This window comes from Malaya genurostris, chromosome 2 (genome assembly GCF_030247185.1).
Source record: "Malaya genurostris strain Urasoe2022 chromosome 2, Malgen_1.1, whole genome shotgun sequence".
Classification (NCBI taxonomy): domain Eukaryota; kingdom Metazoa; phylum Arthropoda; class Insecta; order Diptera; family Culicidae; genus Malaya; species Malaya genurostris.
In genome coordinates this window covers 152,247,472-152,262,534 of record NC_080571.1, presented here as the reverse complement: position 1 = coordinate 152,262,534, position 15,063 = coordinate 152,247,472, and the positions used below count along the sequence as shown (strand labels likewise).

General features: G+C 39.7%; 1 protein-coding gene across 5 annotated transcripts in view; it reads right to left on the bottom strand.

The window, feature by feature from the left end:
- Positions 1 to 15,063, bottom strand: part of LOC131427593 (nose resistant to fluoxetine protein 6) — a 1,835,865-nt gene that overhangs the window by 205,999 nt on the left and 1,614,803 nt on the right. The window contains exon 12 of one of the 5 annotated variants that reach the window (XM_058590936.1): positions 6,991 to 7,225. The exons of the other annotated variants lie outside the window; for them this stretch is intronic. Coding sequence (XP_058446919.1) covers positions 7,145 to 7,225 — 81 coding nt within the window. The 3' untranslated portion in view covers positions 6,991 to 7,144. Of the gene's footprint in view, positions 1 to 6,990; positions 7,226 to 15,063 lie in introns of those variants that run through there. 5 annotated transcript variants of the gene reach the window in all.

Below are 15,063 nucleotides of genomic sequence, written 5' to 3'. Positions count from 1 at the left end.
TCTACAAAAAGGGCGATAAGCTAGACTGTTGCAATTACCGCGCAATTACATCGCTGAACGCCGTCTACAAGGTACTCTCCCAAATCCTTTGCCGTCGTCTATCACCAATAGCTAAGGAATTCATAGGGCCTTACCAAGCGGGATTTACTGGAACCCGCGCCACTACGGATCACATATTCGCGATAAGACAAGTACTCCAGAAGTGTCGTGAATACAACGTACCCACGCATCACCTATTCATTGACTTCAAAACGGCATACGACACAATCGATCGAGAACAGCTATGGCAGATAATGCACGAATACGGTTTCCCGGATAAACTGACGCGATTAGTCAAAGCAACGATGGATAGAGTGATGTGCTACGTACGAGTATCTGGGACGCTCTCGAGTCCCTTCGAATCTCGGAGAGGGCTACGTCAAGGTGGTGAACTTTCTTGTATCTTGTTCAATATTGCCTTGAAAGGTGTGATTCGAAGAGCGAGGATCGTCACGAGTGGCACGATCTTCCGAAAGTCCGTACAACTTTCTTAATTCGCTGGCGGTATTGATATTGTGACACGTAACCTTGAGAAGATGACGGAAACCTACATCGGACTGAAAGCTGAAGCTAGGCGTATAGGACACTCCATAAATGCGTCAAAAACAAAATACATGAGAGGAAGAGGCTCTAGAGAAGAAACACTACGCCTCCCACCACGAATATTGATAGACGGTGACGATATCGATGTGGTTGACGAGTTCGTGTATTTGGGCTCACTGGTGACAGCCGATAATGAAAAGTACGCCAACGGACGATATTGACCATCTACAAAACGCTCATTAGACCGGTTGATCTCTATTGCCACGAACCCTGGACCATGTTGGCAGAGGACCAACGCGCCCTCAGTGTTGTCGAAAGAAAGGTACTGAGGACCATCTATGGCGGAGTACAGATGGAAGACGGAACGTGGAGACGGCGTATGAATCACGAATTGCAACAGCTGCTAGGAGAACCACCTATCGTACGAACAGCTAAAATCGGACATCTACGATGGGCTGGGCATGTCATAAGGATGTCGAACGACAGCCCAGTGAAAATGGCTTTTGAATCTAATCCGACTTGTACAATAAGAAGAGGAGCGCAGCGAGCAAGGTGGACCGATCAAGTGGAGGGTGATCTCAGAAGCATTCGTGGCGGCTGGCGGCGAGCAGCCATGGACCGAGTTATGTAGAGACGTATGCTTGATACAGTAAAGGACACCCCAGGCCTATAGCAGTTAGGTAAGGTAAGTTGTTATGAACAGAAGGTATCTTTTGAATCGAACGGATCATTATATATCACGCATAGTAATATTCTGGAATATCTAAAAATCTTGTCTATTTGAATCTAGTGTCAGTGAGTGCACATATATGTGGGAAAATAAATGACTTAAGAGTACTTCTGGGACACTATCCTTGGCACATTCGCTGAATGTAACCGTGGAAGCTTCATGATGTATTTCACAACGGCTTTTTCAGTGACTGCTTTGAATGACCAATGGACATCATGTTATTCAAATTGTACGCAGACAAATTTTGTGCGCAGTACCTATTTTGAAAATTATTCTTTATTGTCTTCGACTAGAGGTGACCTATCGCACAGACTTTTACTTTATTGCTACACACTTATGTTAAGTTAAAAATATTATTTTCGATTTGAATGTGTTTTTGCTCATATTAAAATCAAATAAATGATATTCGTCTGTTTTGTAAAGTAGGTAGGTTGATGAGAGCACAGAGATTCTCGTAACGAGGTAGTTGAGGACGATTTATCCAAGGTAGTCTTCGAAGTGCGAATCGGACTAAGCACTTCTGCACCCTTTCGATCCGATCGATGTGAACACCGTGATACGGAGCCCAAATTGTAACTCCATACTCCAGAATACTGCGTACTAGTGCGATGTAAACTGTTTTGAGGCAGTACACGTCGTTGAAGTTTTGAGTGTTTCGTTTGATTAGTCCCAAAACTGCATAGGCCTTCGCAGTAACGAATGAAAACTGTTCGATGAAACGGAGCTTGCAATCGAGAATAATGCCCAAGTCTTTAATAGACGAAACTCGTTCAACTGAAGCCATCATCATGGAGTATTCGAAAATAATTGGAGACTGTGCCCGTGAGAAAATGATCACATTACATTTCTTAACGTTTACTGTCATGCCGTTTCTGTCACACCAATCAAGGATTCGGTCAATATCCATTTGTAGAGCACAGCAATCCACAAGGCTTGTAATGATGCGATAAATTTTGAGGTCGTCAGCATACGTTACTTTAAATGACGACAATTCACTGTAAAGATCGTTCACGAATAATACGAAAAGAAGTGGTCCGAGATGGCTCCCTTGCGGTACACCCGAAGTAACGTGAAATGAATCCGAGAGTGCAGATCCGATTCGTACGGAAGCATTACGATCCGTGAGATATGATAGAATCCAATTGGTTAACCAAACAGGGAATCCACTACGCCTCAATTTTTCCACAGCGAACTGATGAGGAACACGGTCGAATGCTTTTGAAAAATCAAAATACACCGCATCGATTTGTTGTCGTTTTTCAAGTTAGTCTATCAATAAAGAAACGTAGCTCATTAAATTGGTGGTAGTAGACCGCTTTTTGACAAACCCATGCTGATCAGTGGAGATAATGTGCTTTACTAATGGGTAAAGAACATCCAACACCATGCGTTCGAATACTTTTGGTAAACAGCTTAGGATAGAAATTCCTCTATAATTGGTGACATCGTGCACGTTTCCAGTTTTGTGAACAGGAACAATTACAGCTTCTTTCCACTTCGCTGGAAAATAGTGCTCGGCAAGCGAGCGGTTGAAAAGCAGAGATACAGGTAAAGCCAAAGCAGAAGAACATTCCTTCACGAGCGTCGGAGGTAACCCGTCAGATCCTGGCCCTTTCGATCCATCGACTTGTCGTAGATTGTTGTACACCTCGCGTTCAGTAAAAGCAGTAGCAGGTATACTCAAAGAATACGTCGGCAAACTACTCAGGTACGATTCTGACGAAGGCGATGAGCTATTACTTAGCACGTTTTGAAAGAATGACGAGAATAGGTTGGTTGAATCCGAAACTGTCGACGAAGATTGGTGACGATAGTGGACACTGACAGGAATTCCACGGGAAGAAGTTTTATTTCGCAGATGAGACCAAAATTGTTTCGGGTCAGCCTTCAAATTGATCTCCATCTGTGAAACGTACAGCCGAAAACACGATGCGTTCAATAATTCAAACTGGTGTTCCAAATCACGAACGAGCAATTTATCATCTAGATTTTTTGTTTTGATTTTGAAAATTATATATCTGTATACACCTGTTTACATAAGTGGTAAATGAATCCATCGGATGACAGTTTCGGTTTGCCTTTATTTGTTAATAATATTCCATAAGTTTTCCAAACTGCCATTTCGATGTATCGAACATTTCACACAATAAATCAGTTCTAATTTAGACTTCGATCAATACGTTTGACTTTTTAAAAACCCTCTTAATAAAATCTAAAACTTAATTGGCGCAGTCGTGCGGATTTTACCGAAAAGTTTTCTGAACCGCAATCGAGTATTCACGAGCGAATATCGTGAATTTGTGTTAAAAAACCGGGAAAATTTGCGAACCTGAAAGTCCCACCCGCGAGTGAAAATCGCAATCCAGAACTCATCTAAGATCGCGAACGAACATCGTGAAATCAAGGGTAAGTCTGCATTTTGATATTTTTGAATACTTTAAAAAGTGAATAATTTAAGAAACAAAAAGTGAATAATTTAATAAAGTTTACAATGGAATACCAAAACCAAATTGGCGAGCTGCGTCGTCTGTTAAACGAAAAAGACGAGCAAATCGCACAGCTTCAAGTAGAAGCAATCGGCGCGGCAGAAGCAGTACTCGCTGCCCAAGCGAGCGCTGCTCGGCATAACCAAGTACCGCATGTAGAGGAAATATTAAAATCCCTCCAAGCGCCTCATAGCATCAAAGATTTGCCATCGTTTGATGGCAACCCCATAAAATTACACACACTTTTCAAGTCAATAGATCAATTGCTACCGATCATTGACAACGCTAGAAGGACTGCAATCTACAATGTCTGGTTGCAGGCTATTAGAAGCAAAATCCAAGGCGAGGCCGATAGCGTGCTAGAGCTATACGGAACAAACCTCGATTGGAACGAAATGAAAAATAATTTAATCACGCATTATAGCGATATGCGTGACGAAGTATGTTTTAGCCGAGACCTATAACGCCTAGAGCAAACAACGACAGTAGAAGACTTTTACGGAAAAGTTTCCCACATTATTTCACTTCTAATCAATTTACTTAACCAGAACACGGTAAACGAACAGGTAATGTTACCTAAAATCAAACTATATCAGGATATGGGCCTTAAAGTTTTCTTAGGAGGATTAAAAGAGCCCCTAGGACCGATAATAAGAGCACAAACACCCTCAACACTAAAAGACGCTCTAAGACTTTGTTTAGAAGAAGCAAATTATCACCATGCAAGAAATCCAAACAAGCAGAACCAATTAATAACACCACCTCCAATTCCAAGTAAACTAGTTCAACACCCTATTCAAAAGTATCCAATGCAAAATCGTGCACCATTTCCACGATTTCCATATAAACCATTAATCCCAGCTCAAGGAAATCCAATTCATACACACAAACCGAACCCGTTTAACCTTAACCCTTTCCATAACCAAGCCAAGAACCATACAAATCCACCTCCGTTCAACTTCCCCAGACAGCAAAACAACAACGTCCCATACAAAATGTGTTTACTCCGCGATTTTTACCACAACCAAAATAAGTCCCGATGGAAGTCGACCACTCCATCAGGTCCAGTAAATTGAACTATATGAACAGACCCAACTATCATACAGTGCATGATACACATAACAACGACGACGACTATGGTTATTATTATTATTACTATCCCGAGTCTGAATTAAGCAACAATTATCAACCTAAAGAAAGCAATTCAAACGAGCACGTCGTTGACACACACGAACTGGTAGCATAAAATGATTCCGAAACAAAACCAAACGAAACAGCTCAAGTCGATGATTTAGATTTTCAACTGGCCGGCGGTCCATCGAGTCAGACATAAACAATTTTATTCCGTATATCACCGTTTCAACAAACAAAGGTGAACTTAAATTTTCAATCGACTCTGAGAGCAACCGTAACTATATTTCAGAAAAACATGTAAATTTACAAAATTGCAGGTACACAACACCCACTACCGTAAGAAATGTAGGAGGCACACATACAGTTAACCAATTCATAGAATTGAACCCTTTGCATACAATTCCTGATACAAAAAAGCAAATATTCCTTATTTTTGATTTTCACCCATTTTTTGATGCGCTAATAGGATATGAATCTCTCAAAAATCAAAGGCAAATATTATTACTAGTAACAACGAACTACAATTTCCTCGAGGAACAATCAAAATGAAACGTAAGTACCCTGATAGAATATCTCTACATCTGAATGCACACGAAACGAAATTTACCAAAATTCCTACAAAGGTAAAAGGCGAATTTCTTTTAGAAAATGACTTGGAAGTTAACTCACACGTCACAATTCACTCTGGATTATACTCAGCAGTAGACTCTCATGTTATAATGCCTATTATGAATCATTCTTCTGAACCATGTATCGTCTCAATTAGCAACGATATCCTTAAACCAGAAATTAATAACTTTGAAACCATTACGTTAGAGTCAAACAAATCCAATATTAAGCGAACAAAATCTATATTGTTACGATCAACTTAGGACAGAGCATCTTAATGATGATGAAAAAAGGAAACTACTTAAACTGATTTCTCAACACGAAAATATTTTTTTTACGGAAGCATCAAAACTTTCTTTCACGAGCGCAATAAAACACAAAATCAAAACAAAGGATGAAGCACCAGTACTTGCCAAGTCCTGTAGGTACCCATACTATCACAGTGAAGAGGTTGAAAGACAAATTGCAAAACTACTCGATCAAGGAATTATCCGTCATTCGGATAGCCCTTGGACTTCTCCGGTATGGATAGTACCAAAAAAAGGCGGGTGGGTAATGTCAGAGACATAACTGGATGTCGTGAATACGAAAACAACTGACATGTTCCTTAACACTTCCGACTATCAATTAGTTGATCAATTGTATGAACTATGCAAGCGTTCCCCTTTTTCACATTTTTCGCAAAAACAAAGAAGGCTTCACTCGATCTAGATTACTATGAATTTCACACAGCGAAAATTGCAAAAATCAAATCAAACGGTTCTAGATTTGCACTAAACTGAGGTTATTTCCCTTCGAATTGCGAGCAAGAAATCCTAATAGTTCTTTAGAAAACTTTTAGAGCCATTAGAGCGGCTGATTTTGTTTAATACTCTCCACCGTTGCTTTTTCACCACTGCAAATGACGCAGCTGTGACGCAATCGCTCTTGTCGGAAGCGAAACTAGTTTTGCTAACGACACAAAATACATCTGCTCGCAGTGGCGATAGAATCCAAACTGATTTAATTTTTGTTGAGAGGCTTGTTTTTACCTGATTTCATTTGTAGCTTTTTCACTAATGGGCGGTCCTAACGGCTATATAATAGCTGCATACAGAATTTTAATGTCGATTATTTCATTTCGGATTTGCATAATTTATTGAAAGAAACTATCAATATGCTCTAGGGATTCGTTCCTATCATTCAGAAGGATCAAATTGAGGAACTCACTACGATATTCAACACTTTTCGGAATATTTTTCTCGATCGATTTGTTGTACAGCAGCAGAGATTTTGATCTATTCCTCAGAACGCGTTCTGATTGGCTGGTGTTGACATGGGTCAAATGAGACAGGTTTTTCAATAGTGTACTATTGAAATATGTAATATATCACTGACGCAATAATTAACACAACCTGTTCATTTGTTGACCATCTCTTTTATATTTTCTCTCTTACCACAGATACATATCAGATACATCACCACATCTCCCTTTTTTTCAAAATATCAATTTAGAATTTCATGAAGCAGTCATTAAATCGACTTGGTGTCTTAACAACTCGTTGAGATCTACTACGTTGAAGCGGGTTTTCCGCGCTAACTACAGTTGGTCTTAGCTGGGATTCTACCGATGTAGTTGAATGTTGTGTTGTTTCCTCTGCAGGATGTTCCGTATAAGGCTCACAGGTCTGGTTCGCGCTTCCGTCTGGAATTGAAATAAATAAATAAGATTTGAATGATATTGATTATTTTATATTTATACTTCGCTCGGAAAAACTTGTTTCAGGACAAACTTTTTTAAGGTGACTGGAGTTTCGATCGAAGATCTTTCCAGTCTCTTGATTGCGAACAGTTACTCTAGATCCCTGTTTAGCTTCTACGGTCATGATCGCCGGACCAAAGACTGGAGTTAGCTTATTACCCGGAAGAACATTCTTCATGAAGACTTGGTCTCCGATATTAATACGTGAAGGCTTCGCGTTACGTGTTTCATCTTCTCTTTCCTTCCCTTTTTCCTTCGCGATTTTATCCCGGTCTCTGACGTCACTGAAAGGCACTGCCGAGCTCACCTCTTGCAATGAAGGTATTTTTGTCCGAATGTTCCTACCAAACATGAGTTCGCTTGGTGGTTTTCCAGTAGTGCAATGAGGAGTCGAATAGTACATTAACAAGTAAGTAAGCATGTCATTCTTCCAGTCGCGGTTCAAAGCCTGACTGATTTTCAATCGTTTGACAAGCGATCGATTTTGACGTTCAACTAAACCGTTTTCTTGTGGCCAGTAGGGTGTTGTTTTGTTTAGATGTATTCCTCGTTTCTTACAATACTCATCAAACTCTGTACTTATGAATTGGCGACCGTTATCCAGAGTGATGGTATGAGGGTAGCCTAATCTAACAAAAATTCGTTCCAACCGCTTGGCTGTTTCATTCGCCGTGATCTTTCTAAGAATCTCAATTTCTTTATAGCGACTAAAATAGTCAACTATCACTAAGAGATAGTCTCCAGATGGTAAGGGCCCAAAAAATCGATTGCAACATCCGTCCAAGGTCTATCCGGTATTTTCCTTCTTTCCATAGGTTCTGGACGATTTGGTTGAATCACCAAACGACAACCTGTACAAGAATCCACAGTTCGAGCTATAGCGTCATCCGTTCCTGGCCACCAGCATGTATATCTTAACCGTTGTTGCATTTTGGTACGACCAGGATGACCTTCATGGCCCAACTGCAGCATACGCTGTCTCAAGTCACGTGGAATTATCAGCTTGGATCCTCGAACTACAAGATCACCCACTACTCCAAGTTCATTGCGAAACACATGGTATGGTTTAATTATATGCGATGCATAGTTCCACACTCCACGATTCAAACACTCGCGTAGCTCAATGAGTTCTGGATCTCTGGATGATACCGTTTCTAATTCATTCAAGTCGATTGCCGATAATTCCAAAATGTTCCGAATATAAACTTCAGATTCTTGATCAAATGTTTCTGGTACTGATTGTTGTGATAGTCGCGATAATGGATCCGCAATGTTAGATTTACCTTTACGGTATACTACATCGTATGTGAACGATTGAAGTCTCAAAACCCAGCGTTCAATTCGAAGACATGGAGAAGAATCAGGTGCAAAGATTGCTTCAAGAGACTTATGATCAGTTTCGAGTTCAAAACGAATGCCAATGAGATATATTCGAAACCGTTCGACTGCCCAAACTAGTGCTAACGCCTCTTTTTCGGTTTGAGCATAGCGTCGCTCAGTATCCGTGAGACTTTTACTAGCATAAGAGATAACTCTTGGTTGTCCCTCGTAAAACTGCAGAAGAACTGCGCCTAAGCCAACTGGCGAAGCATCGGCCACAACTCTTGTCTTCAGTTTGGGATCAAAGTGGAATATTCTTCCAACCTGTCCAATTACTCTAATGAGATGATCAAAAGCTTCTTGTTCTTTGGTGCCCCATGAAAACACAACCTTGTTTTTTGTAAGTTCACGTAAGGGAAAAGCAAGTGTGGCTAGATCCGGAATAAATGCTCCAACGTAGTTTACCAAACCTAAAAAACTTCGTACTTCTTCCGACGACAGTGGGGCTCTACAATTTTTTATAGCTTCTACTTTTCCATGTGACGGAGACATTCCATTTTTATCAAAACGGTGTCCGAGAAAATCAATCTCCGTTAATTTAAAATCACATTTGTACTGATTTAAAAGAACACCATACGAACGAAGCTTATCCAAAACACAATGGAGAGCAGCATCGTGTTCCCCCTCGGTCTGTCCTACTACAACGATATCATCAATAAAATTCACCACATTTCCACAGTCGGATAATATTTGCTCTATATCTTTCTGGAACATCTCTGGAGCGCAAGATATACCAAATACGAGCCTTTTGTATCAGAATAAGCCTTTGAGTAGAATAAATTGAAAGTCAAGCATTATTACTCAATAATGGGATGATCTCATGTAAAAATACAATATAATTCTAGCACATCATATAGCATAACCACCGTTGGAAATGTTAATATTTTCCAAAATAATATATGACAATATCAACCAACCAATGACTTACCTTTGTGTGTAATAAACGTTGTGAGTGGTTTACTTTCATCGTCTAATTCAAGTTGATAGAAAGCATCTTTAATATCCAATCTTGAGAAGTAGATTGCTCCGTTCAATTTCCAGCGTACATCTTCAATTGTTGGGAGAGAATGAGTTTCACGAAGAATTGCCTTATTGACTTGTCTCATATCGATACACAATCGAATATCGCCATTGTCCTTAAGCACAACAACTATCGGCGAAACTCACTGACTAGGTTCCGATACCTTTTCAATAATGTCTTTTGCAAGTAATTCCTTCAACTTTTCGTTCACGCGTTCCAGTGTCGAGAACGGCATTCGTCGAAATCGTTGAGCAACAGGCTCAACTGACTTGTCAACAGGAATGTGTATCTTGACACCACGAATACTAGGAAATGGTCTCGAGATTTCTACATTCCGAACTGATTCTTGTTGACTTGGAAGTCCAACAATCAGCACACCTAACATTTTGGCCGTGATCTTCCCAAGTAGAGGTTGAGGACCATCTTTAATAACATAAAACCGTGCTACAGCTTCCAGCTGTTTTGGACCATCACGAATAGAGATCTCCGCATCAAACATGCTACATACTACTAGGCAATCTTTTTGGGCATATGCTTTAAATTTCCGATCTGGTTGCTGAATATTTCCAATAGTCTTCACACCATTGCGGATCATCGCAGCAAATGTTTTATCATCAATAATATTCGACTGTACTCCTGAATCGATTTGCATTTCAATGAGTATACCTCCAACTTTTGCCCATACTAGCTCATCTGAATCATGTACCGTTGATAGCATTTCTATCAACTCGATGTTTGATTCCGCATCATCAATTGCATGTAGTCTTCTTGTGAAATGTCTCTTCTTATTCCGTTCTATAGTGTTGCTTGATTTTTCGGCCGGTATAGATTGAACATGAGATCTCTTCGCTGGTAATCGCAAATTGGACATCAATGTAGTATCACTCCCAGAGCGACTAAAACAAACCGCACGAAAATGCCCGCGCTTCCCACATTTTGAGCAAGTTTTGTTCCAAGCAGGACATTGCTGCTCTAGACCGTGAGATCGGCCACAGTACTTGCAGAGAGCTCGAATATTTTGCATAATTTCGCCCCCTTTTTGCATTTGTTGTAAAATACTTTGGCCACTGATTTGATCGCAAGCAGAACGTGATGTTTCATAAGCATTCACCTGCTTTATCATTTCATCCAATTTTAAAGTTGATTCCTGAAGCAGTTTTTCTCGCAATGGAACAGGTACAAACTGAAGCATTTTGTCCATTACCGCGATTTCCAAACTCTCCGATGATGTCTTACCAAAGTTACATTTACTTGCGTGAACTTGAGCTCTCATTAAAAATTTTGCTAGTCCTTCACCTGGATCGGGTTTCATATCCCAAAAAAGATACCTTTCGTGTGCTTCATGACGTTGAGGGGCAAAGTAATTATTTAACTTATCAATGGCTACTTCATACGGGTCAATGCCGTTTTCTTTGTCTTCCTGGACATCCGCTCCAGGAATATTAAAGTATATTTCTTGTAATTCAAATCCACCGTGTGCAAGCAGCAAGTCTTTTTTTTCACTTGCATCTTTGACCTTGCACGCGCGAAGGCAAATTTCAAATCCTCTCTTCCAAACGTACCATTTATTTCGACGTTCGGTCAAAGGAACATCTACATACGACAATATGGGTAGATTTGCAAACCCTTTGTTTTTATCCATTCTGAAAACATAAGTGTCAAAGTTAGTTTGATACTATGCTAATTTGTGTTTCAAACCAAAACGATCTTAGCTTACTTGACACAATAGCTGGCTAATCTATAACCAACCCTAGCTTGCCGGGTATTTCTTGCTCAAATGGTATATTTCCCCGCTTCCGTGCCGCGTAGTTTTTCCTGCTCACAAGTCGCAAATCTCACCGCTCACTAGTCGCGGTGGTCCTGCTGTCAAGTCGCAAATCATCAAAGGCAACATGCGCCCATCTCCCTCACTCACGGTAGGGGTTTTACGCTCAACAAGGCCGTTCTTATAATTTCTCTTACTCGCTAGCAAGCCGCGATATCTATCCGTCCCTTTCCTTTTTTCCAACTGACCACAAGGCAGACGCTACAAAGGAAACTTTTCCCCACATCAGAACTATAGTTTCCCTTATCAATATTCCTACCTACCAATATCGACGATAAGTCGAGAAAACTCAACATACAAGATTTTCAAAAAAAATAGCACTATCTTTCACCCTCGTCGCCAATTTGTAATATATCACTGACGCAATAATTAACACAACCTGTTCACTTGTTAACCATCTCTTTTATATTTTCTCTCTTACCACAGATACATATCAGATACATCACCACAAAATACTTCAATGCTTTTGCTATACACGTTTAAGTTGAAAAATTTCGATTCTATTGGTAGTTAGATTATATAAATCCTTTCACAGAGCATTGAGCTATGAGCCTTAAAAATACGAGAAAGGCAAACGCGCCTTATGGATTATCCCCTTTGATACTCGTTTACACCAAACATTTCAGAAAAGTTTAATCTTGAATTATTTGAGATTATGCCACACAACTGAAACTTTTATCATAAAATTGTGATCATATTTCAGATGCGGTGTAGCAAAAATTATGTTGACTCGTTAGATACAACAAGAGATATTCACGATCAAAAACTTATCACTCTCTCAGAGGGTAAATTTTGAAAAGGCACCCCATAGTAAAGTAAGTCGTATTCACGACAAAAATTAGATGCCTCCGGCAAGCAAAAATGGCGGCTCGTAATCGACTACCGCAAATTAAACGAGAAAACGGTTGATGATCGTTATCCGATACCGAACATCACTGACATCCTAGACAAACTAGGAAAGAGTATGTATTTTTCCACGCTCGATCTCGCATCTGGGTTTCACCAGGTGGTGGTAGAAGAAAAAGACATCCCAAGAACAGCATTTAGTGTCAAAAATGGGAACTATGAATTTTTAAGGATGCCCTTTGGGTTGAAGAACGCACCATTAACTTTTCAACGCGTGATGGACAATGTTCTTCGCGAGCATATAGGTGTTATCTGTCTAGTGTATATGGATGATATCACTGTCTTTTCCACAAGCCTTACAGAGCACATGGATAATTTAGCAAAAATTTTCAAAACTTTGCAAAAGCACAATCTCAAAGTACAATTAGACAAGAGTGAGTTCTTACAGAAAGAGGTTGCTTTCTTAGGCCACATTGTCACTCCGGAAGGTTGTAAACCGAATCCGGACAAAATCAAAATCATTCAAGAATGGCCATTACCTTCGAATGAAAAAGAGTTGCGCGGTTTCCTAGGAATTCTAGGGTATTATCGTAAATTCATTAGAGACTTCGCAAAAATTGTGAAACCACTCACTAATGCTCTAAGAAAAGTAGAAACAATTTCTCACTCAGAAGAATTTGTTGACGCCTTCGAACACTGTAAAACAATACTAACAGGAAGTAACATTTTGCAGTATCACGATTTTTCTAAACAATTCATTTTGACTACGGACGCCAGCAATTCTGCAATTGACGCTGTAATCTCTCAAGGGACTATCGGAAATGATAAACCAATAGCTTTTGCCTCCCGAACCCTTAACAAGTCAGAAGAAAAATACTCGGTTATAGAGAAAGAGCTATTAGCAGTAGTTTGGGCTTGCAAATATTTCCGTCCGTACCTCTACGGAAGGAAATTCACTCTGTACACGGATCATAAGCCACTCACATATGGTCTCAACTTGAAAGACACCAACAATAGACTTGTCCATTGGCGTCTTTCACTGAGCGAATTCGATTATGAAATACGCTACCGCCCGGGTAAGTAAAACGTAGTCGCTGACAGCCTCTCCCGGATTCGAAATGAGCTTAATTATAATGAAAGTGCATCATCCAATATGACCGTTCATTCAGCCGACACGGATGATTCCGAGTTTATAAGTTGTACAGAACAACCGCTAAATGCCTTCAGCAACCAAATTATTCTAAAAATAGGACCCGACGAACCCGATCATTACTAGAAATCTTTCCGAGAGTCTACCGAAGAACCATAACGAGATGTGTCTTTGGGGTACCAATAATATTTAGCATGTTTAAGGATTACATGGATTTAAAACGGACAAATTGTATTTATTGTCCAGAGAACCTCATGAACCTTATTCAGACTGTGTATAAAAATCATTTTAATAGAGCAAATCAATGCAAAGTTTATTTAACACAAAAGTTTCTAATAGACCTTGTGTGGGATGCATAAGTGTGTACCATCATTCCTGTATTACCAGGAGTGTACAAGGTGCTGAACTGTAAGGCAACATGAACCGGATGCCCTAACTGACGGCGTCGCGTCTCAACCGAGGCTACCAACATGAAAAGAACAGAGGCCAGTACATATTTCCCGCGCCAGCTCAGTTCCCTCCGAGACTACACGAGTCAGGTAAGCCACGTCGTGCTTGAAACGGTATCAAGTCGAAGGTGGTTGCTATTGGCCAGAAGCGTAAAGTGCACATTGGCGATCCTGCCAGAATTATTGGACAGATGATCCTTTTTTTTGTTCTTATTAATTTGGTCTAGTAACAAAAAAGCAGCCATCTTGAACAATATCTCCATACTAATGTTACTTTGTGGTTATGTGATACTTTTAACAAATGACCTAAGTGCAAGCATGGCGGAATATCCGCAGAACAGGGGAGATGTATGAGAGCGAGACCGGATGTCCGCAGAGGGGAAAAAATAGCAAGACCGGAGGAAAGTTCATAGCGAGACCGGATGTCCGCAAAGAAAAAGTACCCGTATGCGAGACGGGATGTCCGCAGAAAAAATCATGCGAGACGGGATGTCCGCAGAGGAAAAAGTATGCGAGACGGGATGTCCGCAAATAAAATATATGTTGTATGGTGTAATATTCGAAAAAACCGAATATAATCCTCGGAACTTACTTTCTATCAAATAACAGTTCAGTTACGATTCGTTTGTGCACCGCATCTTTTTTTTTCTCCTTTCAGATTATTAAAAGCGAAGTATAACCAAAAATAAATGTCGGGCGACGGCAAATACGTTCGAGCTCCAAGTGCAGCAACCCTAATTTTTCTATAGAAATCTATATCTTAGCTAGTACAGGCAGTAGACCAGTTGAGTTATTGCAATGCCCACGGCTGGCTATTTCAACATATTGCATCAGCCAGAAAAAACTGTATCACCGACCGAATTATTTGATTATGTACATAAGCGACGCGATCGCAGTGAATTCACGTAGGTAGTTATAGGTGGTAGTTAGTTTACCAGACACATATATATATATATATATATATATATATATATATATATATATATATATATATATATATATATATATATATATATATATATATATATATATATATATATATATATATATATATATATATATATATATATATATATATATATAAATATAGGTTTTTGTTAGGTACATATA